This window comes from Macrobrachium nipponense, chromosome 17, assembly GCF_015104395.2.
Source record: "Macrobrachium nipponense isolate FS-2020 chromosome 17, ASM1510439v2, whole genome shotgun sequence".
NCBI classification, from domain to species: Eukaryota; Metazoa; Arthropoda; class Malacostraca; order Decapoda; family Palaemonidae; genus Macrobrachium; species Macrobrachium nipponense.
Genome location: NC_087210.1, coordinates 73,986,553 through 74,011,757, shown reverse-complemented (window position 1 = coordinate 74,011,757; position 25,205 = coordinate 73,986,553). Strand labels below are relative to the sequence as shown.

The 25,205-nt window shown below is 42.3% G+C and overlaps 1 protein-coding gene across 1 annotated transcript in view; it reads right to left on the bottom strand.

Moving 5' to 3' along the window:
• Window positions 1-15,045, bottom strand: part of LOC135196333 (eukaryotic translation initiation factor 1A, Y-chromosomal-like) — a 50,899-nt gene extending 35,854 nt beyond the window's left edge. Inside the window, exon 1 of the mRNA XM_064223082.1 lies at window positions 14,842-15,045. Coding sequence (XP_064079152.1) covers window positions 14,842-15,030 — 189 coding nt within the window. The 5' untranslated portion in view covers window positions 15,031-15,045. The remainder of the gene's footprint in view (window positions 1-14,841) is intronic.
• Between the last annotated feature and the right edge of the window lie 10,160 nt (window positions 15,046-25,205).

Sequence of the window (25,205 nt, the reverse complement as noted above, 5' to 3'; positions counted from 1 at the left end):
AGGGCAAGGCCGGCCTAACTTCTTTAGCTGAGTGTGTGAGGAGATCCTGAGTTGCCTTCTCCGTTAGAGATTTTGCAACCTCCTTAACCGTCTCCTGTGGGAACAGATGAGAGGACAAAGGGGCGAAAAGAAGAGAGGATCTTTGTAAGGGTGATACGGCTCTTGCTAGAAAAGAGCTAAAGACCGATCTCTTCTTTAAGACTCCTGTTTCCGAAAACAAAAGCAAGGCAAACTTCTACGGAGCCGTCCATAACTGCTCTGTCCAAGCAAGCCAGGACACTTTAAAGTTCTTCCATCGAGAGAAAGTCGGTGTCCTGAGCTCTCTTGGCTAATGCTCCCAATACCCAGTCCATGAAATTGAACACTTCTAGTCTTAAAGAGACCCTTTAGAAGATGGTCCAGCTCACACATGCCCCATGTTGCTTTAGCAGAAAGCAAAGACTTCCTCCTTGATGAGTCTACTAGAGAAGCAAAGTCCGCGTCTGTGGATGAAGGGAGGCCTAACCCCATGGGTTCCTTGGTCTCATACCATCTTCCAGGTTTCCCTGTTAACTTGGAAGGAGGGCAGGAAAAAACTGTTTTGCCCGCTTCCCTTCTTGAGGCTAACCATTCTGAAAAGGTCTTTAAAGCCTTTTTCATACATAAAGCAGGGCGCATCTTGACGAATGAAGAAGACTTATGAGCTTTGGTACTGGACATTAAAGATCCTGGTGAAGGAGGATCAGCAGGATGAAGGGAGTCTCCGAACTCCTTGAGAAGTAGAAGAGAGAGCCTCTTGTAGTCCGAAACTGCTACATCTACGGGCTTGTCCTCATCCGACACTTCTTCCAAAGGATCAACTGAAGGAGACCGTTTGGAAGTGATCGGGCTCTTCGCGGGAGAAGTACTCCTTTCCCGAGAAGGGGAGCGCTGAATGATAGAAAAACTTCTATACGAAGAATGAGGCTCCTGGCGGCCAGAAACATTCTTGCGCCTACTAGACTCTTGTTGCCTAGTCACTTGAGGTTCACAAGACTCGCGGCGCTTGATAGGCTCCTGGCGCCCTGATTCAGGGCGCTTGAAAGGCTCCCTGCGCCCTGACTCCTGACACCTAGCAGGCTCCTGGCGCCCTGACTCCTGACGCCCTGAATGCTGGTGCTTGAGGGGCTCTTGACGCCCTTTCTTGAGTCTCACTGCCTCTTCGCGCCTGACTGTCTCCTGATTCCAATCCTGGTCCTGTAGTCCCAAAGGATCCTGATACTTGAATTGGTTTAGGTTCTCTTCCGGCTCCTTGAACCTAAACCGATCGAGACTTCTGCTCGATTCACGGCGTCTAGAAGGGGAGAGGCTACATACTTCCTGTCTGCCAGGATTCAAAGCCTTGTCCAAAGGAGGGCACTTATCTCTTGGAGAAGAGCACCTAAAGGGCGAAAGGAATCGCCTGTCAGGAGAAAAACTCCTATCCAAAGTCTCTCTCGACGAAGGCGATAATCGCCTTGGAGAGTGTGGGGGCTCTCTCCTATACGTGAGAGGGGCGCTTAGAGGAACTCTAACAGGAGCGAAACATCTTTCCTCCTTGTTGAATCCTTAGCGAAAGAGCCTACTAAAGAGGCTAACTGCTCCTGCAGGTTAATCAGGAACTTCTTCGTTGGATCCTGAAGAGAAGGCTCCTCCTGTCTCGCCTTCTTAGGATCCGAGGGCCAATACTCGGGAAAATGCTCTGGGCTGGAATCAGCCGCGTCTCCTTTTGGCGCCTTCCAGGTTCTCTTCAAAGGGCGCGATTGAGAGGCCGAACTCCATCCTCTTTTAGGAGAGGAAGAGTCCGAGGCCAAAAAACACTCCCTTAGGATGCCTTTTCTGCGGCTATCCGAGGCAGCCTGGGACTTTACAACAGGATCTGCCGAAGGGACGCCTGACCGTTGGGGATGTTCTGCATCCTCCCTGCGGCTTTCGACATTCCTCCTCCCCTGGTCCTGGGAGTTTGGAAGAGGTCTAGGCCTAGGAGCAATGAGGAACCGGTCAGATGCCCCCTCCACTGCACTGGGGACACTGCATAAATCACTATCACCACTCTTACCTTCATTTAACGCTCGTAACTGAGCTTGGAGTTTCTTTATTGAAGCTTTCACATTTTCCCTTTCAGAGGAAGAATCTTTGGATTCAGTACGGGGAGAAGCAGCTGTGGCTAAGGGAAAATCGTTAGTAATAGTAGAGTTATGAACTTCCTGTTCTAGAGAACAAGATCTACAAGATGATCTAGCTGAAGCTTTCCTTACTCTATCTCTCTCAAGTTTCCTAACGTAAGAAGATAACTCCTTCCATTCAAGCTCTGTTAGGTTCTCGCACTCAATACAGGTATTATTAAAAGAACATTCATTCTCTCTACATTTAGAGCAAACATTATGAGGGTCTACCGACGATTTCGGTAGCCTAACTTTACAACCTTCCCTACTACAAACTCCAAACACAGGTGAAGCCTTAGCGTCAGACATCGTGAAAGAGTAGTCAATACCAAATTCGAAAAACAGTCCACAAAAAGCGCATGCCAAGCCAGAGAAAAAACAGAATACGTCACCAAAAAACCAATTCAAATTCTCGGCAAACGAGTTGAAATCCAAGATGGAGGAACGAACAATAGGTGTTGTCCGTTCAACCGACAGAGAAATTATGACTTAGAAAACGGGAATGGTTCCGGATCCCGCCACCCAGCGGCGGGAATGGGGGATCACCTGACCTACCTGTCGCGTGTGCCGTGAGTTTTGAAATTCTGTCGGGACCACCGAGTCTATAGCTGTCGGGACTACCGAGTCTATAGCTAAGTATATATCTGCTGGGTAAGTTTTCATGTACAAAAACCCCTCGCTCTGGCCAACTTCTGGATAGTCTGAACGCAGTCAGACTCAGAGCGGGGAGGTTTTTGTGGTACCTCTCGAAGTGGGGCTGTTTGAGTAGATCTGTCCTTGGTGGCAGAGTCCTCGGAAAGTCCACCATGAAGGACATGACCTTTGTGAACCAGTTGGTCGCCGGCCAGAAGGAGGCGATTAGTGTCATCCTCGCTCCTTCTGAAGCTGCGAATTTCCTCATTACTTCCCCTAGGATCTTGAACGGGGGAAAGGCGTACAGGTCTAGTCCCGTCCAGTCCCAGAGAAGGGCGTCTACTGCCACTGCTCCTGGGTCTAGAACCGGTGAGCAATACAGTGGAAGTCTCTTTGTTCTCGAAGTTGCGAAGATGTCCACGAGAGGACGTCCCCACAACTTCCACAGCTTTTGGCATTCGTCCTGGTGAAGGGTCCATTCTGTCGGCAGCAGTTGCCCTTGCCGACTGAGAAGGTCTGCACGGACGTTTTCTACTCCTGAGACGAACCTCATCAGGATAGTAACGTCGTGTTCCCTCGCCCACAACAAGATCTCCTTTGCAAAGAAGAACAGGGACCGAGAGTGGGTTCCTCCCTGTTTCTTGAGGTATGCCAGTGCTGTGGTGTTGTCCGAGTTGATCTGCACAATCTTGCGAGACTTCGTCTTGGAAAAACTGGAGCGCAAGATGAACTGCTGCCAGTTCCTTGAGGTTTATGTGCCAGGACACCTGTTCCCCTCTCCAGGTGCCTGACACTTCCTTCCCTCCTAGTGTTGCTCCCCACCCCGTGGTAGACAAGTCGGAGAACAACACTAGGTCGGGGCTCTGAAGCTTGAGGGAGACTCCCTCTGCAAGCTTCAACGGATCGCACCACCATCTTAGGTGTTCTTTCACCTCTTCTGAGATCTCCAAGATCCCCTCCAGGTCGTTCTCGTGCTTCCAGTTGTCCGAGAGGAAGAACTGAAGAGGTCTGAGGTGCAACCTCTCTAGGGAAACAAACTTCTCCAGTGAGGAAATGGTCCCCAGCAGACTCATCCATTCCCTCACCGAGCATGATTCTTTCCCCAGAAAGGCTGACACTTTGTTTAGGCATTGTTGTTGTCGCCCCTGGGACAGAAAAGCCCAAAAAGCCACTGAGTCCATCTGAATCCCCAGATAGACGATGGACTGAGAAGGGGTCAGATGTGACTTTTCGAAATTTACCAGAAGTCCCAGGGACTTCGTTAACGTCAAAGACGAGTGAAGGTCCTCCAGACACCGGGCTTTCGAGGAGGCTCGAATGAGCCAGTCGTCCAAGTAGAGAGAGATCCTGACTTCCGACAGATGAAGCCATCTCGCAATGTTCTTCATCAAAAAGGTGAAGACCATCGGTGCCGTGCTTAGTCCGAAACAGAGTGCCCTGAAATTGAAAAACCTTCCCCTTCAGGACAAACCGCAGGAACTTTCTTGACTGGGGATGGATGGGGACGTGAAAATATGCGTCCTGGAGATCTAGACACACCATCCAATCCCCCGGTCTTAAAGCCCCAAGCACTGACTGAGGCGTCTCCATCTTGAACCTCTGCTTGATGACAAAGAGGTTTAGGTTGCTCACATGTAGGACCGGTCGCCATCCTCCCAACTGCTTCGGCACCAGGAAAAGTTGATTGTAAAACCCCGGGGATTCCAGGTCAAAGACCTGTTCTACTGCTTCTTTTTCAATCATCTGATCGAGCAGATCGAAAAGAACTTGTTGTTTTTCCCCCCGGTACAAGGGCAACAAATCCCTGGGTGTCGTAGACAGCGGGGGTGATTTCAGGAAAGGGATACGGTAACCCTTTTCCAAGATGTCCAGCGACCATGCGTCCGCACCTCTCTCTCTCTCTCTCTCTCTCTCTAGGCTTTCGCAAAAAGCTGAAGTCTGGCTCCTACCGGTGACTGAAGGACTTCTATTTCACTTCTTGCCCTTTGGAAGCGCAGGGGCTCTGCCTCTGGAAGTGCCTCTTCCTCGAGGGGCCAGTCTCGAGGAAGATCCACCTCGAAAGGGCTTCGATTTCTTTGCAATCGGAACTCCCGAAGTCGAAGGGCCTGCAGATCTTCGAGACGATTGAGCGAGGAGATCCTATGTAGCTTTCTCCTGCAGACTAGTTGCAAGGTCTTTAACCATAGCCTGGGGGAAGAGATGATCCGAAAGAGGGGCGAAAAGCAACTGCCTTTTGCGAAGGAGAAACTGACTTGGCAGTGAAGTTGCAAAACAGGGATCTCTTCTTTAAAGTCCTGTGCAAAAATGCGCCGCCAGCTCCTCCGAACCATCCCTAACGGCCTTGTCCGTACACGACACGACGCTGGACAGCTCCCCCAGGCTAATCGATTCGGGACTCCGAGACTTGGTATCCAGAACTCCAAGACACCAATCTAAGAAGTTGAAGACCTCTAACATCCGAAAGAGGCCATTAAGGTGATAATCGATCTCCGTCGTCAACCAGGTCACTTTGGATGATGAAAGGAGGAACCTCCTCGAAGCATCTACAAGACTTGCAAAGTCTCCTTGTGCAGAAGAGGGAAGTCTGATACTGACGTCCTCCCCTGTCTCATACCACATTCCCGCTTTTCCGCTAAGCCTAGAAGGTGGAAGAGCAAACGAGGTCTTGCCTTGAGCCTTCCTTCGTTCCATCCAGTCGTGGACTTTACGAAAAGCCCTCTTAGTAGAAAGGGACTTCTTCATTTTAACAAACCACGACACTTTGTTGATCTTAGAAGACGAAAGTTGAGAGGGGGGAGAGCGAGGAGCTGCAGGTTGGAAAGTGTCTCCAAACGCCGACTGAAGAAGGAGGGTCAAGACCTGGTAGTCTGAAGAGACAGGAGCCAGTGGTTGTTCATCATCAGCTTCTCCTGAAGCCGCGCTTATCTCACCTTCCGACACAGGTGAAGTAGGAGGAACTAGCGACGATACAAGACCCTCAGGTCCAAGTCTCAAATCGGAACGATGTTGCGAAGTCGAAGGTAAAGCTGAATCCTGTGCAGGTAAAGGCGATGACGGAACACGGTGCACCTCTTGAAGGCGAGTTGAATCCTAAAGTGTGTCCTCAAACACACGCGCGTCGACGAGTGTCCACATCCGCGTCCACCCGAGCGTCAACAGGAGCGGGCCTGACATCCACTGGCGCACTCTTGGCTTCTACTGGCGCGCGTTTGGCGTCCACTGGCGCGCGCTTGGCGTCCACTGGCGCTCGACTGGCATCCGGCCGAGCGTCAAGATCAGGTTGAGCTTCAACAGAAGCGCCCAAAAAAGCGTCACGCTCCCGACAGGTGTCAAGCTTACGAGCAGGAGCAACCGCCTTATGTGAAGAGCGAGAAACGACGTCTTCGTACTCTCTAGAAAGCCGCTGGGGAGCCGCACGAACTCTAGAAGGCGATGATGCAGGTGACAGAGACGAGTGAGGAGGAGAGGGAGACTGTCTAGATCTCTTGACAGGCAGCCTGACATCCTTCCTCCGACGGCGTGGTTCCGTCTCTCTCTTGGAAATCACAGCGGCAAGTTGTTGCTGCAAAGACAGAAGAATCTTCTCGGTAGGAGAAGACTCCCTCTCAGGAGAGGGGCTGATCCTGTGAGAAGGCAAGGGGCGAGGGGACGCCTTCTTCCTTCTCACAGGAACCGCCACTGAGCGAACTCTGGAGCGACTGGGGCGCTCGAAGGAGTCATCATCTGATGACGCCCTACTCCTCTTCTGCGGCGGGAAGGCCGCGAAGGCACTATCAGGCAAAGACCGCAGTTCAGCGTCCCGCTCACCAACGCTCCTTTTCAACGGGCATGAATCTGAATGAGAACTCCACCCCTTACGCGGGGAGGAAGCCTCGGAAGACAAAAAGCACTCCTTGAGGAGGCGTGCACGCGCACGCTCCTTGGCAGTCTGGGTAGCGTCAACAGAAACTGCCGAAGGCACGTCAGATCGGTGGGGGTTCCCCGTAACCCTCCTTCGGCTTTCGACATGCCCTCTCCCTGAAACCTGGGAGTCCGGCAGAGGTCCAGGCCTAGAGGCGAAATGGGGCCGATCTGACGCACCCTCCACAACACAAGGGGCACTGTCACTGCACTTTGCACTTTCACTTTTGCCTTCCAAGGCGAGCACTTTCGATTCCAGATTGTGTATCGACTCTAGAATCAACGCAAGGGCATTACCCTCCACAGACACTGTTTCAGGGCCCGAAGGCGGCACTACAGGGTTAGGAGAAGCAAAAACTAAAGGAGGGTTAGTAGGAGAAATAATGACGTTTACACTCTGAAACGCTCCTGGAGGAAGACCTCCTCACCCTATCCCGCTCCAACTTGCGAAGATAGGACTCATACGACTTCCACGGTGAATCAGAAAGACATTCACACTCCTTGTAGCGATCATCATACAAACATACATGCCCTCTACAACTCTTACATACTGTATCCTTCATCCTTACTCCAAAACCTGGCGCTGGCCGAACTAGACCCAGACATCTTAGTTTTAAGGAAAATCAAGCCAAAATCCAATTAATTCCACAAGTAACGTGTGCCTAGCTACCGATCTAAAGTCAATATACCAAAAAACCAAACAGGATACTTAATCAGCCAAAAGTTTCCAAAATTCAGACGGAGGTGCTGAAAAATGATATTGTTATAATACAATAAAGTTTCATACATACTTACCTGGCAGATATATACATAGCTATCGACTCCGTCGTTCCGACAGAAATTCGAATTTCGCGGCACACGCTACAGGTAGGTCAGGTGATCTACCTGCCTGCCGCTGGGAGGCAGGACTAGGAACTATTCCCGTTTTCTAATCAGATTCTCTCTTCCACCTGTCTCCTGCGGGGAGGCTGGGTGGGTCATTAGTTGTATATATCTGCCAGGTAAGTATGTATGAAACTTTATTGTATTATAACAATATCATTTTCATACATTCACCTTACCTGTCAGATATATACATAGCTGATTGACACCCTTTGGTGGAGGGCAAGAGACATCTAGTTACTGACTAGACAGGTAAACAACATATGTTGTAGGTATTTATAGACCTTAGTTCCTCTGTGTTTCTAGACGAAGGATTGACTTCCTAGCTATTGCATAGGAGTCTGCTTCATCTCAAGAGCCTTAGCGAGATAGTGATCTGTGGCCAAGAGTTCTTGTGGATCTGTCGATGGGTCTCTTCCACTTACTCGACAGAATCCTAACTGGCGTTTGTCAATGGGAGCACATCCGCTTATATGACAACACGCACTTATTTAAGGAGCGCAACACCGATCCCGATCACCTGTTCCTAACATGAGGGTTCGCGCTAAATTGAAAGAGAGTTATCCCCCACACTCCTTTCAAACCTCCAATAAAAATCATTGAGTTAAAATAAATTCAACTCCTTACTAAAGGATCAGTGTCGGCTCTTATCCCAGCAACGTATCCGCTGATACGTATAAACCAAGAGAGAAGAATCTCTCGTAGGTTAACTTGACGTCCTTCGTGTAATGAGAAGCCAACCCATAATTGCATCTCCTATATGTTAACGCTAATATGTCTTCCTGACATATTGAGGTTTTCCTGAAAAGGAACAAGAAATTTTGCAACAGCTCGCACTTTAGAGCCTTTTTAAATTCTCAGCTGTTTGAAGGTATCATCAAGTCATTTATGAAATGCTCTAGAGATCACCATTGTTTCAAAGAAGACTAGGACTTTCTTTGAACTGGATCTCCTCTGGATGGAGCCTAGCGCCTGGCTTGCGCCTGGCTGGCTCGAGGAGTATCCTGTTTAGAATACTCCTGGCGCCTGACAGTCGTAAAACTATTCGAATACTCCTGGCACCTGGCAGGAGTATCGCTATTTTCGAATACTGCTGGAGCCTGTTATGAGTATAAGGCTTCGGAATACTCCTGGCGCCCGGGAGGAGTAACGTGCTTGGGATCCTCCTGGCGCCTGGCAGGCGCAAAGCGCCTCGGATACTCCTAGCTTTCAGCAGGCGCCTGGCGCCTGGCAGGCGCAAAGCGCCTCGAATACTCCTGGCTTTCAGCAGGCGCCTGGCGCCTGGTAGGCGCATTTTCATCAGGCGCCTGGCGCCTGGCAGGCGCCATTTTCATTCAGGCGCCTGGCGCCTGGCAAGGGCGCAAAGCGCCTCAAATACTCCTGGCTTTTCAGAGCGCCTGGCGCCTGGCAGGGCGCAAAGCGCCTCGAATGCTCCTGGCTTTAGTAGGCGCATTATGTTCAGAATACTCCTGGCGCGTGGTAGGAGTATTAAGTTCCGAATCCTCCTGGCGCCTGGGAGGAGTATAAGTTTCGTAATACTCCTGCCGCCTGGGAGGAGTAACGCGCCTGGAATCCTCCTGGCGCTTGTCAGGCGCAGAGCGCCTCGAATACTCCTGGCCTTTAGTAGGCGCATTTTGTTAAGAATACTCCTGGCGTGTGGTAGGCGTATTAAGTTCCGAATACTCCTGGCGCTTGGGATGAGTATAAGCTTCGGAATGCTCCTGGCGCCTGGTAGGAGTAAAAATCTAGAATACTCCTGGCTCCTGGGAGGAGTATCGAGGTCCGGGTACTCTAGGCGCCTGGCAGGAGTATCTCTTCCCGAATACTCCTGACCTATGGGAGGCGCATCTAGTTCCGAATACTCCTGTGACTTGGTCGGAGTATCGCTCATGGAATGGCCTTTCGCATGGCCAGTATATTGCGCTTAGCGGGCGCTATACTCCTATCAGGAGTTTCTCTCTTCTCCAGTTGGCTCTTGTTGCTTGGATGAAGATCTTGGACTAGAACGATCTATAGTAAAGTCAGGCTCTTTGCGCCTACTTGGCGCCTGGCTCCTAGTTGGCGCCAGACGCTTGGCAGGAGTTACTTCCTTCCTCACGTCTCGCCTGCCTAACGCATCGCTCCCCCCAGAGATGGCCGCTTGTGCGACAACTCCCCTGTAGGGTTCGTCGCGCTCGACAGGAGATCGGTATTTGGATCTCTTCATCAGAAGTTTATCATCCTTTTTACGAGTATGATCTTTAGAAAGTACTCCTACCAAAGACGCTAATTGCTCCTGCACATTCATCACAATTTAGTCCGCTCCATCCCGTAGACAATAGGGAATCTCAAAATTCCAAGAGACAAGTCTTCCTCCGAGGAGGATCATTATTGCATACTTCCGTTGCTAACGAGTTCTCCTCCTACATGTTGACGAGTTTTCTCGTTGCAGAAGCTTCCCTATCCTTGCCCGAAGGAAGGGAAGGAGCTTGGACTTTTAAAGAGATTCTGAGCTGAAATAGTTGATTTCTAGCTCTTGAATGCATCTCTCTGAACCTTTTGGGAAGTAGTTTGAGCCCTTCTCGCATTCCAAAGACTCTATCAGTAAACGTTTAAACCTTTTCTTACTGTGTAGATGACAATGTCACTACATTACCCGGACAACGAAACCTCTATCTAACAGCGTTGATCCAGGAATAAAAGGCTTTAGTTCTCTTGCCAAACCTACTATGCTGGCCAGAACCCATTACCGAGTCGTCATAGAATTTGATTCCAGATTCTAAATCCCAAATTTTCACTTGTCCTCTTGATCGTTTAGGCCCAAGAGAACATTTGATTAGGCGCAGTTCCATTTTGTCGGACCACGGAATCTGAGGCCCAAATTAGGATCCCATTCTAAGTATAAGATCTCTTAATCTTATCGTATAGAGGTATTGTATAAGATCCCGAAGATCTTAATTCTCTACTATGTCTAATATTCTTTGTCTAGACAGAATATATCTTTTCACTGTGTTCATGATAGCATAAATTACCAAGGTGATTCTTCCCTCTGAAAGGGAAGAAAATCCTTATGTAGTTCACAGAGGTATCGAAAGAGGACAGTTTCCCCTTTCTATCTAGCACGATCTGCAGCAACTCTATGTCTTTCACATATTTAAAGGAATTATCAAGCTTACCTTGAAAAATCCTCTCATTCATATTTACTTCTGGTCAGTCTGCACGCAGACAGACTCAGAGTGAATAGGTTTTTCAGGTCCAATATTTATAATAGATTCCGATCAAATCTCTTAGAAAAACCTTCCGACACATGCTGAAAGAAGAACGTGACTTCTGTGAATCCAACCTTTTATTTCCAAATGATGCATTCATCTTCTTCCTTAGATGCCCATTTATTTTAATATGTGTTAAGAATATATACAACTAGGGGAAAAAAAAAACTAAAGTTTATTCCCCTCTTAAAATTTTTAAAGTTAGCGTATCTTGCTACCTCTCTTGTTTCGAGGAAAAGGAAGCAATCTATAATAAGGTCGTTCATCTTCTGCCTTGCGAAGATATCTGTGAGTATTTTCTGCAGGGTCTGACAACTCATTCCAATGAATGTTAAATCGTGCTCTGCCTAATTAAAATTCTTTATTATCCTATCACATTGTGGTAACAGCATTCATCTATGAAACTCTTGTAAGGTAGTAGGAGCGCTGTAATTAACCACGATGTGTGCGTAAGGCTTAAGCGTATCGTTATCTTAAGGTGCATTTTCTACTACATTCTTTCCTCGCCGAGGCAGAGAGATATCCTTAGCAACACGAATACGATGTTATTCATGTTTGCCTAAAAAATTCCCTCAATTCGTGGTTAAGTCCATGATTTTATGGGGAATATACGGTGAAGCATTCGATCCTTTAGGAGAGGAAGATGTAACCACCCATTCACGACCGAGAACCGGATGGTACTGGATTGGCTCACAATTACAGCCGTGTCGTTCACTGCCTGGCTGCCTTCATTCTGAGTTGCCAGTTACTCCTTTCAATGAATGGAAATAATAGAATTATTCTCGAGTCTAAGTCAACTCTCAATAATGCAAATTTTAGGCAAACAACCTTTGTTAAATACCGAGGCTGAATAGGTATTGTCGTAATAAACCTTTTAAGCGAAGTCTTTACTTGTAAAATCCTTTAAGGATATAGACAATCCCGTAGCGAACCAGACCGGCAACTATGGTATGCGTATTATGACTTGTCCTTCAGTAATCATATACAGCAAGCCTTCTACGACCCTCTTTCCTTTCTGACCTGCAGAGAAAGAATAGAAATCTTACTCTCTTCGTTCATTTCGTCAATAATCCCGAATGAGTATTAGTCGAAAGATATTGCAAATGACAACCGAGGATCGAAGATAATCTCTCCAGCTTTTATTATCTTGGAGATAAGTCCGTATTTTACGCCTTTCTTATCTGGAAGAGTCTCTAATCCATGAATGAGAGCTCGTACGAATCTTGTTCAACTTCCAAACGATTGCACCTCTTCTGTAAATGGTTGGTTGCAATCTATTTTGGAAGGAGGATGATTTTAATATCCTCTTACTAATCCTGAACTAATTCTCACAATTCTGCTTTATCTTCCATTCCTCAATTTTGGGGCAAGATTGAGCAACCGAAGGAGAGCGCTTCCTTTCGAAAGGAGAAGGGCTATTCGCAGTATCGACTCTAACCTGACAAGGGCTACGGCAGCCTGTGCTACATCTTGCGTCCCTGCCTGGAAAAAACCGAACTTGCTCTAGCCTTTATTGCAATAAGACGATCCTGACAAGGGCAACGGCCGCCTGTGCGACAACTCCCGTCCCTATCAGGAAAAGCGTTGAATGTCTTTCACCCTTCGTCTGGAGGACTCTCGGCGGTTGTCAAGCTCTTCTTGTAGGAGAAAGTGTCTGGCGCTAAGCAGGAGTATCTTGACTAGAATACTCCTGGCGCCTGGTAGGAGTATCACGTTCCGAATACTCCTGGCGCCTGGGAGGAGTATCATGCTCGTCGGCATACTCCTGGTGCTTGGCAGGAGTATCGCGTTCCGAATACTGCTGGCGCCTGGGAGGAGTATCGTGATCCGAATACTCCTAGATCCTAGAAGACGTATCGCCCTTGGAACGTTTTCTTGTTGGAAAATTCCGAGCATCTGACAGGCGATCCTCGCCTGGAAAGTTCTGTACGTCTAGTAATATGTCTTCCTGCGGAAGGTTCCGATCTCTGTATATTTGTTCTTGCTTAGAATTCGACAATACTTCCATTTTCGAAGAAGATCCTGGCTCATCGTGCTTCAGGCGCTTTGCGCCTCGTTTCAGACGCTTTGCGCCTCGTTTCAGGCGCTTTGCGCCTTGTTTCAGGCGCTTTTAGGCGCATTGAGCCTCTTTACTGGAGTTTCATGTCCAAGGCGTTAGAAGCTTAAAAAAATTATATATATGTGTGTAATCATTAAACGAGATCCATATAATTCATTCAATCAACAAATATCCTTTAATATCTAATTCGATCTCTCAGAATAGATATATTTTCATATACATGTACCGATGAGGAATTTATTGAAATAACTATTTTAAACCCCCATGGGATAGAGCCCCCCCCCCCCCGTCCAGCTGTACGGGGGGACGAACTCGGATAGGGCAATGCCTCTACCGCAATCTTTCTCCGTCTCTACTGAGGTTCCGATAGCCAGACGAGAGTATCTTGCATTTTCATTTAACCTACGCCGTTGAATGTTTCTTCTCATTATTCGTTAAGACGATAATTAATAAGGGGAACACATTGAATTAGGATGCCTTTCCAATGGCTATCCCTGGCAGTCTGGGACGTTCTACAGAACCTGCCGAGGGGACGCCTGATCGGTGGGGATTCTCCATAACCTCCGTACGGCTTTCGACATTCCTTCTCCTCTGGGCCTGTGAGTCTGGAAGAGGTCTAGGCCTGGGAGCGAGACAGAGCCGATCAGACGCACCCTCTAATGCAATGGGGAACACTATAATCACTTCTTACCTTATAATAGCTCGTATCTTGAGCTACATTCCTTTATCTTCAAATTGCAAATGAATTTGTAGTTTCTGTGAAGTAAGAAGGTGATGAGGAAACAACACTACTAGTACTGTTAATATTCTAACTGCTTGTCAGAACGAGGGCTATTAAAGCTCCTAAAGAAAGCATATCTAGTTCTATGTTTTCTGACTTCCTCAAATCGGAAGTTACCTTATTTTCCTCAATCAATTCTAACATTTATTACACACTTCATCAATGAATAAATATTTATATTTCCCTTTCTTGCAAACTATGTAATTGTCTACCGAACACTTCGGTAGTTACATATACTCTTTCTTCGAAAACTTCGAAGTTAATTCATTAAAAGTTACTAAAAAGTTATTAAAAACGTATGCCAAACCAGCGATCCAGTACTTCCCTGTAAAAGTCGGCCCAGAAGATCGATGGCGATGAAACACGAAAATCCATCAGGAGGGAAAGCAAACATATGTTTACCTTGACAGCGACAGAGAGAATCTGATTAGAAAACGGGAATAGTTCCTAGTCCTGCCTCCAGCGGCAGGCAGGTAGATCACCTGACCTACCTGTAGCGTGTGCCGCGAAATTCGAATTTCTGTCGGGAACGACGGAGTCGATAGCTATGTATATATCTGACAGGTAAGGTGAATGTATGAAACAGATGTTTACAGCACCAGCGACAGAAAAAATCTGAATAGAAAATGGGAATGGTTCCTGATATCCACCTCCCAGCGGCGGGAATGGGTACTAACCACCTGACTCCCACTACTTGTGTCGTAAGTTTTTTAAATTCTGTTGGACTTTGGAAGAATACAGCTATATATATATATCTGACAGGTAAGTTTCATGAACAAATTTAATTCTTCATAGGAAAAAATTAAGTGGTAAAGTTTTCTGGGAAAGGGAAAAAAGCATTTAATGCAAATGACAAAAAGCGGCTTAATTTTGCAATACGTAACAATTTTGAGGTATCAATCACGATTACAATCCCATACCACATCCAACTATTTTTGAACAAAGAACAACCAATTTATATAAGAGCATAACTTAACTGTTACATTGCGCTTTACACACACTAACTACATGTAATTAGTATATACATACAGTATATCTAGATAAACTGGACAACCCTTGGCTGAATAGGGAACAAGGCCACAGATGATACAGAATATGGTAATTAAACAAAATTCATGAGTATATATAGTGTTATACACCATTTCTAATAGGATTCAAATTCACTGTCTACATTACCTGTGCATATTCCTGTCCTTCTTCCTTGAAGATCAATTCACGCTTTTCTGCTTCATTTTCATTCTTTCCTCTACGCCTGTTTTTACCTCCCTTTCCTGTAATAACAACACTGAATTTAAGCTCTGATCCAAAGAACACTTGTACTGATTTTGGTACACCAAGTGCAACAAACTCTGACAAATAAGCCATGAACTTGGTACACTTTTAATTCCATAAAAAAAAAAGTTTCATAATTCCTAATTAGCAGTCGTTTCCATATAAACAGCATCTGAAAGTATGCTTAAAATTTCTCAAATTTCTTATTTGCTCTATTCACTGGGAATATGTATGTAGATTAAATGTTTTAAACCCATCTCTACTACTGCAAACTACAGCCATAGCAAAAATTAATTTTGATTCACACAACCACATAAGGAATTTATCCACATTTTGCAACTACCTTGCTAACTACCTTGCACAACTGCATAACAAACAGGAAAACATATAGTACTACATGTTTATTTATATGGTTGAAAATAGCAGAGTTCTGTTGTCCATACCTAACTGCGTTTATGTTGTATTAATCTCTGGGGAAGTGATTTTCCTGAAAACCAGTTTTACATGAAAATCCCTTACAAACATAATGTCTCCTATACTTCCACAAGTTTGCTGACTGGGGGACAGGTTACTGCCTTTTTGGTGGTTCAGCCCCTGGCCAAATCAGTTAGGTTAGGTAGGTAAGATCTGGTTAGGTCAGGGCTTGGCTTAGCTCCTGGGATAAATGACCGAAAGCAGCCACTTCCCCAAAAAACACTTGAATTATGCCATTACGGTAAAGCACTGCTGTGCGGCCAATGATCTGGCAAAAGGCCACTTTTTTAACTTTATATTTAATTGGTGAAACAATATAATTCAATATTTAAGCATACCATTCAAAAGAATGGAGTTTCATCAACAAAATGAGATATATGAAACTGCCATACAAAGTCGAATAGTATGCATGTGAAGTCTTCGTAAAATATGTATTCAAGGCAGTTTTTAAAATCCAATAAGGCATAGTATGGTTGTGAGTGCCAGTCCAGTCGGTTCTACACTCGCGGCCACGTCCTTCCCAGGGCTCATTTAAACAATATTTGCGTGTATATATAAAGTTTATTGATATTACTCAAAACTGTATTAGTAATCAGCACAACAAAACATTTTGTTGCCTATACTAGTGAAAATATGAGATGCCTTATTCCCGGGGTCATGTTTTAAACTGAGCTGCATTTTTACTTTGTAATCAGTGGTTTTTTATCCTTACTGCCATCACAAGTGAAACTCCACAGTGCTTATTTGATTGTAATTACTACACACATTTCGTTCTTAATTCACTCCAAATTCCACTTTAAATATGTGAGTTTGTTCACAGCGAAGCCATGGCAGTAATAATTTTTCAGCTTTATTGTATGCAGGGTGTCCATAAAGTTCCAGTACCATTACAAGTATTTAGCGCTCAGAACCATATAACACAGTACTGGGAATTTGACACCTTGTACATCTGGCTGCTAAAAAGCACCAGCGAGCAGATGACAGATTAATGAACTGTTTTGGAAAAACAAAAATCATTTTATATATTATATATATATATATATATATATATATATATATATATTATATATATATATATATATACTATATATATCGATATATAGCACTTTCCATTCATTCAAGTCTATATTACTATTTTTATTTAAAATTTTTAAATAATAGTATGGCTGAAATAAATGTAACCTTTAATGTTTGCATGTTATTAAAGGCAAATCTTCGTTGCCAATTCACTGGAACTTGACACATAAGCAGATGCCTTTACTGTTTCTATAAATTCTAGATGTTACCGTAATGAAATACAGGCAGTCCCCGGGTTACAACGGTGTGGGCTTACGACGTTCTGATGTTATGACGCTTGTCAATAGACGTTATTTCCAGGGTTACGACGCCTACAACGCTCATCTGGGAGATGAAATATGACACCAAAAATGCAAAATAATCAATATTTGAAGGTTTTTTTGATGAAAAATGCCATAAGAATGCAGTTTACATAGTTTTCAATGCACCCAAAGCATTAAAAGTAAGGTTTTCTTAGGATTTTTGACGATGTTCCGGCTTACGACGCCTCAAGAACAGAACCCCCGTCGTAACCCGGGGACCGCCTGTAATGATAAAATTGCTCTCTTATGTAGATAAATTACAAATAGATATGTTAATTCACTTATTTCCATGGTTTTGTGTAAGTCTTATCCCAAATTCAAAAGGGTAACATATACCAACTAGCAACAGTGAATAGGAAAGCGCGAACAACACATCGAAGCTAATGTTCACAGCAAATCCGATGAAATTTGTATCAGGAATCTGATTACTTTTACAACAACGAATATTTTCAAATGAATTATCATGAATACGTAATGAGGATATGCAATTCATAACCTTATTCTGGTGTTTAATTAAGTATTTAAATGTTATCTAGCACACTCTTCTTCTTCCCGAATAATCACCATGTTTACCTGTCCACAAGCGTGAACACCATCGTCGTTCAAGATTGTTTTGAAAAAGTGTCCCAGCAGCTATGGGTGCAATTGGTTACCTTCCAAACTTGGGATAAGAGTTACACAAAACCGTGGAAATAAGTGAATTTAGTGTATCTATTTGTAATATATATAGACAAATATTAGGGCAATTTTATCATTATTGCATTACTATGATAACTAGAATTCAAGGAAACAGTTTGTAAAGGCATTGGCATATGTGTCAAGTTCCACCAAATTGGCAATGATGACTTGCCATTCCTAGAATGCATCAAAGATTACATTTGTTTCAGCCATACAATTATCAAAAATTATAAACAAATTATTTCAGCCATAAAATTATTAAAGGTAGATCTAGGGTACTTATCCGTGGCGGCCTAGACTATGGCAGTTGCGGTTTTTCTATGCAGTTTTACCTACTGAACAAGAATTTCAAGTAATATTTATTCGGACGACTGTAATTAACCCCCGGGGGCCAGTACTAAACACGGCGAAATACATTGGACGACCCAATCCCTAGTGGATGTCATATCCACAGTTATGTTCCTTGCAGTCCATGCAGAGTGCTTCTGTAGAAATACCTTATTAAAATAAATCAAAAGTGCTGGCAAAAAATACTACCGTATATTTCGGCGTATAAGTCGACCGGAAGATAAGTTGACCGGAAGATAAGTCGACCCCCCCAATTCTGAGTAAATTTTTATGATTTTAACTAATATCGGGTATATTAGTCGACCTATAAAATGTGAGGCCAACCGTACGCTCAAAATAAGCAGCAGTGTAAAACGTATCATATAAAATAACCTGAATGTTATTACGGTACATATGTTGCTCTACTTACCATAAGAAATACAGGTAATATACTCGGTATATTAACAAATCTGTGTTAATATAACTAACGCTGCATAACAGCCTACGTATATATGTACGTACAAACTGCCACTCAAGTTAATGTTTTGATTGGGTTGTTAAAACGACGTGCCGGTATTCTATTATTATGTTGGAATATTCCTTGACCATTGGTTCTTCTATGGCATAAACAGGCTCATTTGAGGGAAAATGAACCTGCAGTTGATTCACCAGATTCAAACTGGGATCCTTATGATGAAACCGTGAATGATAATTTCTCTGATGAATTGTTTAATTCAAGTGACGATGACTCAAGTAATTTTGAAGGATTTTAAGTACATATTTACTATTAAATACAATTTTTTTTTTTATTTAAAGTGATAAATAAAGATTTCATACCATAAATGTTTTTGAACAATACCTCGGTAAATACAAAACTGTCAGAGTGAACGCATCCTTCTCAATTACTGTACTACAAATAGCTACGCAATGTTTACACTTGCTGTGCGATTGGGGTTTCTTCAAGTTACTTTGATTTGTTTCATTTTATTTAAGGTAATGGATGTTCTAATGTATTATTATTGTCGTATTACAACGTGAAATGTTTTTAATACTGGTATTTACATACACAGTTACCTCAACAAGGCTGTCATTGTTATTAGCCAACTGTAAAGCCTGGATTCCTGTACCGATATGCCAAAATAATAAAGATTCACTTTTTGTTACCGTTAGATAAGTCGACCCCCTAATTTTGGTATGATTTTTTGGGGCTAAAGGGTCGACTTATACTCCGAAATATACGGTATGTTTTTTCCATGAACAAATCGTCTGCTCAACTCATGGATTCTGGCTGCCAGACATAAAAAATTATTCCCGCCATGGCTTAACCCGTAAACAAACTTGCATATTTCAAGTTGAATTTGGAGTGAATTACGAACGAAGTGTGTAAAATTACAATAAAAAAAGCACTGTGGAGTTTCAGTTGTGTGATGGCAGTAAAGGATAAAACCACCAATTACATGGTGAAAATGCATTTCAGTTCAAACCATGACCCCTGGAATAAGACATCTCAAGACTTTCACTAATGGGGGAAACGCCGCAGTGGATCCATCGTCATCGCGTGGATCAGCCTTATTGTGATACTTAATTGGTGAAACAAGAATACAATTACATCTTTAAGCATACCATTCAAAAGACTGAAGTTTCGTCAACATAATGTGATATATGAAAGCACCATACAAACTAAAATAAGCATGCGAGGTCTTCGTAAAATATGTTTTCAAGGCAGTTTTGAAATCCAATATGAGGTGCCATTCGTAATCACAGCAAAGCCACCATCTTTCCCAGCCTTCCCAGCACTCATTTGAACAATGTTAGCATATATATGTATTGTTTACTGATCTTACTCAAGATTGCGGCTGTAATCAGCACAATAAAACAACATTTTATTGCCTCTATTAGTGAAAGTATGAAACTTCATATTCCCAAGGTCATGGTTTGAACTGAAATTCATTTTTACCTTGTAATCGGTGGTTTTATCCTTACTACCATCACAACTGAAACTCCACAGTGTTTATTTGATTATAATAATACATGTTTTGGTCTTAATTCACTCCAAATTGCACTTGAACTACATTGCGGTTCCTGGTTCCTAAGTACTCACTCCACAAACACAGTTGCGGGCAGCACACAAGTATAGACGGTTTATGAGGTGCAAAGCTTATTTCCTTAATTGTTTACTTTACTCACTATTTAGTTTAACTTTACTTTGTTACTTCACAATGTTTATTTAATTCATGTCTATTATACCTTTTTTTGCAACCAAATTAACCCCAAAAAATTACAGATATTTCTGAAGTACATACTACGTAGTTGTCATAGTAATGCAATAATGATAAATTTGCTATAATATGTATATATACTACAAATAGATATGCTAATTTCACTTATTTCCCCGGTTTTGTGTAAGTCTACCCAGTTTGGAGGGTAAACACATACCAATTGGCAACACCGATAAACAATTGAAGAGCGCGAAGAATGCCGTAGGTACCGTTCACAAGCAAAACTGTTGATATTTGAGTCAGGAATCAAGTTACTTTTTCAAAAATATGCAATTCATGACCTTATACTGCCATAAAATTATTTATTTAAATAACTAGGGTAAACAATCAGAGACGATCCATATGGAGGCTATCATCAGGCTGGCCAGTCTAACCACGGACAATCCACCATCTTTCCCAGCACTCATTTGAACAATGTTCGCTTATATATGTAACGTTTACTGATCTTACTCAAGATTGCAGTTGTAATCAGCACAATAAAACAACATTTTGTTGCCTACATTAGTGAAAGTATGAAACTTATTATTCCCAGGGTCATGGTTTGAACTGAATTATTTTTACCTTGTAATCGGTGGTTTTATCCTTACTGCCATCACAACTGGAACTCCACAGTGCTTATTTGATTGTAATTATACACATTATAGGTCTCAATCCACTCCAAATTGCACTTGAACCACGTTGGTGTTCCTGGTTCTTAAGCGCTCACTCCACAAACACAATTACGAGCAGCAGACAACTACACTGTTTAAGAGGTGCAAAGCTTTATTCCCTTAATAGTTTACTTTACTCATTATTTAGTTCAACTTTACTTCGTTACTTCAAAATGTTTATTTAATTCATGTCTATTATCCCTTTTTTGCAACCAAGTTACCTGGAAAAATTACAGATATTTCTAAAGTACAGGCGGTCCCCAGGTTACGACGGGTCCGGCTTACGACGTTCCGAGGTTACGACGCTTTTTCTTAAATATTCATTGAAAAATCCGCCCTGAGTTACGACGCTTGTTCCGAGTTTACGACGCTTTTAAAAAACACATATTATGATAAGATAAGAATCCTTTATAGTAAAGCACAGTTTCTCTCTCTCTCTCTCTCTCTCTCTCTCTCTCTCTCTCTCTCTCTCGTCTCTCTCTCTCTTTGTATTTTCCAACGAAAATAATCACTATAATTCTCTCTCTCCTCTCTCTCTCTATACTACAAAGATGTATGTTTTTTTAGTATGATAAATAAATGATTTACTATTTTCAAATATTAATATTAATTTATACAGCAATAATATCAATTCATTAAAGAAAATACCATAGTGAATTAGTAAGATTTTAGCTTATATTTAAAAAATTATCGAAGAATGAAGGAAATCCCAGTCTTCTCTGTAACTTTTTCGAGATCCAGGTACTAAAACTGTCAGATATATATCATGTTCTGTACAGCCAGGAGGAGGGGGAAAAAAGCTGGGGGAGAGCTGCAGTGTTGCAATCATGTGGTCCTCTCTATCTCTCTCTCTACTCTCTCTCTCTCTCTCTCTCTCTCTCTCTCTCATTTACTGAGACTCAAGATTTTTTATGTACTTGTACTATTTGTTTTTAATACTTTCAAATAATAATAATAATAACTGTAATTACAAATTCATATGTGATAGTATTTTAAAGAAATACAATACGTACTAATCTATCCTGTCACTTTTAATTAAGGTTAACTCTCTATCTCTCTCTCTTTTGCCCCACAAGATAATAATGAGTCATGGTGGTAACTCACTCCCCTCTCTTTCGCTGGAAGCGTTTATAAACAGAGAGAGATAACCACACTCTCTCTCTCTCTCTCTCTCTCTCTCTATCATCTCTCTCTCTCTCTCTCTCTCTCTCTCTCTCTTTTACCGAGATGAAAGAATTTTATGGTACTAGTATGTTAAAATGTTTATTGATAATTTCAGTTTATTTAATAATAATAATAATAATAATAATAATAATAATAATAAAACTTTAATTACAAAATTCATAATGGTCGTATTAAAGAGATGAAAATGACCTTTCCATTTCACTTGTAAGGATAATTCCTCTTTCTTACTGAGATGAGAGAATTTTTATGGTGGATGCACGTGTTTATTATATTTTCAAATAATAATAATAATAGTAGTAGTAATAATACGATAACTAATTTCAAAAGAAAATTCTTCCCTTTGTCTTTTTCTGTATCAATTTCCCAACCTCAACTCGAGTGACACTCAAGCTTAACAATGCCATAAAATGGTCAACGAATTTAATGGTTTTCTGTAATTCTCTCTCTCTCTCTTACTGAGATGAGATCATTTTCATGGACATGTATGTAATAAGTTTATCATTAATATTTTCCAATAATCTCTCTCTCTCTCTCTCTCTCTCTCTAAGATACTTGTCATACATTTGGTGTTTCTATTTCTTCCTTTTATCTCTCTCACTCTCAGCAAAAGAATTGATAGACAGACAAACATAATTGCACAGTCCTCTTTCTCTTTTCTCTGGAGAAATATATGTATTTATGGGAGGGGGAAAAAGTTGCTACAGATGTTCATTTCAATCTATTGAAACCTAAGGAGTTATTTCTCTCTCTATCTCTCTCTCTCTCTCTCTCTCTCTCTCTCTCTCTCTCTCTCTCTCCTCTCTCTCTCTATCTCTCTCTCCTCTCTTCTCTCTCTCTCTCTCTTTTGTATTTTAATGAAAACAGTAATTTGTGAATACACAGTGTTGCACATGAAAAAAGTAACTTAGTGATAATTTTAGAGATACAGCCCTAAGAAAAATTGCAAATTAGTAGTGAAATTTTCCCTGTGGACATGTTTTCAAGAACGTCGTTCTGGCTTACGACACGTCTTAAGAACAGAACCCCCGTCGTAACCCGGGGACCACCTGTAGATACAATCTAATGTTTATAACCTATTCGTACATCTGGCTGCCGAAAACCATTGCAGAGCAGACGACAGATTAGTGGATTATAATTTTTTCTTTTTTGCTAGGACTTTTCATTGATTTAAGTCTATATTAGTATTTTGATTTTTTTTAATAACTGTATGCCAAAAATAAATGTAACCTGTAATTTTTGCATGCTAAGTATGGCAAAATCATCGATGCCACATTAGTGGAGCTTTACACAAACGCCAATGCATTATTATAATCTGTTTCCATGAATTCTAGTTGACATAGTAATGTAATAATGATAAAATTGCTTTAATATTTATGTATATATACTTCCAATACATAGGCTAATTTCACTTATTTCCAAATTTTGTGTAAGTCTTATACCCAGTTTGGAGGGTGAACACATACCAATTGGCAAGTGTATAAATATATCAGTCATTAGGCAGGTAACAACCGAGTGAATCGTTAGATATATCCACCAAGGTAAACTAGTATTAGATAGATAGATGGAAAAATCATAGAAAATAAGTTTAAACTGAAGCAACTTTCAGAGAGAGAGAAGGGAAGGTGAAGGAAGGAAGAAGGACAGGGGTGGCAGTGGAGGTGGGGGGAGAGGGTAGGTGGAGCTTTTTACTGCTGTGTTCATATCCATTTCTGGATAATGGAGTTTTTGTCTCTTGGTACAAGGACAAGTGTTGTTATTCTTTACGAATAGTGATTCATGATACCCTTATAAATACGGCACTGGTGTATACACTACACACAATCTCGTTCTGATACGAGTGTTCGTTACAGGATAGGTATTGCCCAAAAACGTGCTTGCACTGTCTCTGAAATCCATAGTAGGTATGCTGCTTATTTGTCAATCAATTTTTTTGTAATAAAGTATTTTTTACAAGCTAGCTATTATATAAATTTATATTTTCTCAATCAAAATATATGCTCCTCAATAACTTTCCTCTTTTGACGACTTTCTGGTCATTGCAAATCCAGCCCCATTAATTTCTTATGGTGCGAAAACAGACAAGAGGCCCAGGGAGCGAAAGCGATTGCGTCACACTACGGTGGTAATCAGGCAGTAAAACATCTTCATATATCCAAAAAGTAAATAATAGATATATCTGCGCATTACGATTATAACAATTACATGAATAGCTGATAACAATCTGCATGAATAACAGGTAAACTGTTCTGCAAGAAAGTTGAGTATAGCAATTCATTTACAATTGGTACAAAAGTCAAGATGTCGTGACGTCATAATACAGGACTTAATCCACGCAGTGTTTTACCCTATCTAGTGCACGCTTCTTCTTCTACCAAAAATCGTAGTTCCCTTGGGGAAAAGTCATGGTGAAGTAATTGTTTACAATTTTTGTGAAGTGCCCCCAGTGTCTATGGGGACTGTGGTGTGCGGATTTAGCACATGGAATGGGAAGTTTATTGACACAAGCGACTCCGCAAACATCGAGATGGCATCAATCTTCTATTCTGAGTTGTAAGTAAAAAATTTCGAAAGCATCATGGAGGTATGTGCACTGCATAGAGCCAGACTTTTCATTACCCTCTGTTTAATCATAAATTATGACCTTAATTTCTAACTTTGGAGAAAATACTTCGAAAGGAGAGTAGAGGTCTCGAGCTCCTTCTCTCACCACCAACTACCTATTTCTGTAACGAACACTCGTATCAGAACGAGATTTTGCTATAGTGCATTACACCCAGTGCCGTAATTTATAAGGGTATCGTGAATCACTAATCATAAAGAATAACGACACTTGTCCTTGTACCAAGAGACAAAAACTCCATTATGCAGAAATGGATACGAACACGAGTATAAAGCTCCACCTACCCTCTCCCCCCCCCTCCACCGCCACCCCTTTCCTTCGTTCCTTCGCCTTCCTTTCTCTCTCTCTCTCTCTCTGTTGCCATTCAGTATGTGTTGACCCTCCAACCTGGGTATAAGACTACACACAAAATGTTGAAATTGGTGAAATTAGGCTATGTATTGGAAGTATATATACATAAATATTAAAGCAATTTTTATCATTATTGGCATTACTATGACAACTAGAATTCATGGAAACTGTTTATAATAATGAAACAGCGTATGTGTGAAGCCTCCCACTAATGTTGGGCAACGATGATTTTGCATTCTTAGCATGCAAACATTAAAGGTTACATTTATTTCTGGCGTACGGTTATTTAAAGAAATTTAAAATACTAAATATAGACTGAAATCTA